Source organism: Lolium rigidum, chromosome 3 (assembly GCF_022539505.1).
Source record: "Lolium rigidum isolate FL_2022 chromosome 3, APGP_CSIRO_Lrig_0.1, whole genome shotgun sequence".
NCBI classification, from domain to species: domain Eukaryota; kingdom Viridiplantae; phylum Streptophyta; class Magnoliopsida; order Poales; family Poaceae; genus Lolium; species Lolium rigidum.
In genome coordinates, this window is record NC_061510.1 from 112,037,555 (window position 1) to 112,041,274 (window position 3,720).

At 50.3% G+C, this 3,720-nt stretch overlaps 1 protein-coding gene across 1 annotated transcript; it reads left to right on the forward strand.

Annotated features, from left to right (window-relative positions):
* The first annotated feature begins 595 nt into the window (after positions 1–595).
* LOC124698011 (serine/threonine-protein kinase STY46-like) lies at positions 596–3,394 on the forward strand. The gene is made up of 3 exons (XM_047230535.1): positions 596–1,357; positions 1,550–2,642; positions 3,059–3,394. Exons 1-3 carry the CDS (start codon positions 957–959, stop codon positions 3,341–3,343), a joined length of 1,779 nt encoding a protein of 592 aa, XP_047086491.1. The 5' UTR covers positions 596–956; the 3' UTR covers positions 3,344–3,394.
* Positions 3,395–3,720: the final 326 nt, after the last annotated feature.

The following is a 3,720-nucleotide window of genomic DNA, read 5'->3' on the forward strand; positions in this document are numbered from 1 at the left end:
TGGACAAGACGGAAGGAGCAGCGGCAGCGACTGCTGCAGCAAAAGGCCGGATGGCGGTGGTGTGGCAGAGAAGCTTTCCTTTCTCGTGATACCATCAAGGTTCGGAAGACGAAGGGGATTTTTACCCATGTCTTGTCCGAGATTTCCATCCCTATCGCAGAAATCAAGATTTACTGCCATCCATCCATCAAGCCTGTCACTGTGCTGTATTCTCTGAAGAATGTGCTTCTATCCAAGTGTCTAGCTAGTGCTAATCACTTGCATACAGTCTGTTGCTGTCACACTTGGGCAAAAGAAAATATCCGGATTACAATACAAGAGGGTGCGCCATATGCATGGCCCCTGGGGAGAAATATTAGCATCTCATAGGAATCCTTAATTCGTTTTCTGCGCCTGTCAATTGCAGCGAAATCACATGAAGGCACCAAATCCCCTCCATAAACTAATCACAGTACACCAGCCCCACCCTCTCCCCATGATGCATGTTCCTCCCTCTCTCTCTCTCCCTGTCATGGACCAGAGCCTGCCTCTCTGCTCTGGTGGAGGAGTACTACAAAAGATGGCTTCAGTTTTTGCCTCCCTCCCCTGCTCATTTCTTCTCCAGCCCCGTTCGAGCTCACAAGCTGCTGGAGCCAAGAAATCTCAGGGAAAACTTCTCCCATGCCCTCACAAATCCAGCAAAAACAACATTGTTTACTAGTTGTTCCTTTGCTACCGGTTTTGCTTTCTGTTCGAGAAGCTCTCTTTTTCAGTGTCATCCCACTGCTAGCAGTCTAGCACATCAAGAATCTAGCGAAAAGGGAAAGAGTCATTCTTTTTCGTCCATCCTGTCCAATCCGCCGAGCAGAGCCAAGAACCACTCGGGCGAGATCTTGGCATCCGCTCTAGCTCCAGTTCCGGCACCAATCTGGCTGGCACCGGAAGCTAAGATTTAGAAGAAGCCAGTTTCTCCAGCGATGGCGGCGGCGCTGGAGTGCTGGTCGGGCCGGCCGAGCACGGACGAGGAGTCCATGGTGGAGCAGGTCCTCATGAAGCCCCACGCCCGCTCCGACGGCTCCCTCCCCACCTGCGCCGACTCCGCCGCCGCCGCCGACCCGGCCTCGGGCCCGGCGGCGCCCAAGAAGTGGCAGCGCCTGGGACGCAACTTCGCCGGCGCCATCGCGGCATTCAAGAACACCCTCAACCTGGACAACAACGGCGGCCTCCCCCGTGACCCCTCGCCGCGCGCCGTCGGCGACAAGCCGCCGCTCCTTCTCCGCGGCCTCGCGCAGCTCTACTCCCGCGGCGCCGCCGCGCAGCAGCTGCCGGAGAAGCTCGTCTCTGACCTCCGCCGCCACTTCGATGCTCTCCCCAACAGGTGAGCAACCAAGTTCTGCAACAATGCGAGAGACATATTTCTGTTTTAGCTAACGTTTTCTGAATTCTACTGTATCTAAGTTTTTTTACCGGCCCATTAAATCTGAAATGATAATCAAACACATAATACATTTGACTCCTTTGATGTGCTGGAATGGTCTCTGACAAACATAAATCTCCTTCGATTTTGCAGCTACGGACAGGCAGGATTTGACATGAAAGATGTCCTCTTGCACGCCCGTCTTGTAGAGCAGGCGGCCGGCGAGGATCAGCTTGCAGTCAACATCGAGGAAGTTCATGGCAGAGAAAGTGGCGCTGAGGGCACCGGTTTCCAGCTCACATTCGCCTGCAACGCGCCACTTTCATGGCAGTCAATGTCAGGCTCACTTGACAGCCCTTCAATCACTTGCAAGAAGATCCAGATCTTCGAGAAGAGAGGACTCACACTTGGTGTTGTCATGATAATTGTTCAATCCGGGAACGAGGAGCTCTTCAAGAGCCGGGTCGAGGCTGCGCTAAAATTGGCGACCAAGAAGCAGCGGAAGAACAGTGGTGGTGGTGGTGTGAAGCTTCCCTTCGGGCTTTGTGGCTGTCAGGAAGAAGGATCGCGCAACTTCGATGAGGAGTCTATGTTTGATCCAGAGGATGGTCAGGTTCTTGACAATGAGCCTGCTAGCCGACCACAGCTTCCCACCCCTCTGCCTCAGTCATCAGTGTTTGTTTCAGTGGATGAGTGGCAAACCGTCCGATATGGCGGTGAGGAAGTCGGACGCTGGATCGTCAGCTCCGAGGAGATTGAGTTTGTCGATTGGGTTGGCCAAAATTCATTCAAGGGAGTTCATAGAGGAAGGAAGGTTTGGGTTAACAAACTGAGGGGCTGTGACATGGGAAGTGCTTACGATGTCGAGATCCGTCAGGACTTGTTGCAGTTGATGAGCTGCGGCCAGAAGAACATCCTCCAGTTCCATGGCATTTGCTTCAATGAGAGCCATGGGCTCTGCATAGTAACTAGGATGATGGAAGGAGGTTCAGTTCATGATATTATCATGCAGAGGAACAAGAGACTGTCGCTCCGGGACACGATTAAGATTGCTTTGGATGTTGCTGATGGCTTGGCGTTTATGAACAGCTACGGCATTGCCTACCGCGATCTTAACACACGGCGGATCCTACTAGACAGACAGGGAAATGCCTGCCTTGGGGATATGGGCATTGTTACCCCTTGCAACAATGCTGGTGAGGTTACTGAGTATGAGACATCTGGGTATCGCTGGCTAGCTCCAGAGGTTAGTTTCCTTGACTTGATTTTCTGCAAATTCTTCTAGAATTGCTCTTTCTGAAAGTGAGTTCAGTTCCAGCATGCTAGAAGTTCCTTCAGCTTATTTAATTGTAGACATTACCTGAGATTTTTAAATGACCTTGCATCTTTAACAATAACATGAAGGATTAAACATGTGTTTTACTTTAGCATGTATTATCGAAAAAATGTAGGAGTACATAGAACTCCAGGACAAACTGTGTAGAATACTGCTTTGTCTCGGTTTTTATTAGCAGAACATAAAACTGAGTAACTAATTTTGTGCTGCAATTGTTTTCCTCATCGTTCATTGACAGCAAGTCAGTTGCATTCCTAGCTTATGCCATACTGAACCTGAACTTGTTCTTACCGAGAACTTACCACCATGCTGTGTTATGTACACAGATCATCGCGGGAGATCCAGAGAGCGTGTCAGAGACCTGCATGAGCAATGTCTACAGCTACGGGATGGTCCTGTGGGAGATGGTCACCGGCGAGGAGGCCTACTCCACGTACTCACCAGTGCAAGCGGCGGTGGGGATCGCGGCCTGTGGGCTGAGGCCGGAGATACCGAGAGACTGTCCTCACCTCCTGAGGTCGCTGATGACCCGGTGCTGGGACAACAGCCCTCTGAAGCGCCCTCAGTTCTCGGAGATCATCTCCATCCTGCAAAAGCAGAGCATCAGATAGTTTTCTTTTTCTTGTTACCGCTATGCCATATAGTGAGTAGTATCTGTAATGCTTGGCTGTCAGAATATGTGAAAAGAAAGCATAATATATGTGCAAAGGCTTGATATATTGTTGCATTTTCTTGCCCAAAATATCTGCTTATCTTGGTGCTCCAGTAGGTCCACATACTCATATGAGTGGCATGAAAAATCGGAGAGCATCATCAAGGGTTTTTAATAGGAGGATCTGTGGGACAGAGGACAGTTGTTTTTGCTTGCCCCTATCCTCTAGTACAACAAACTAAACTGTACAATCCACATTAAACTAGCAATCTAATCTAATCCAATGCAGATGCTATGCTTGATTTGGCACACTTGGAGGCAGGTTGCTGGCCGGCT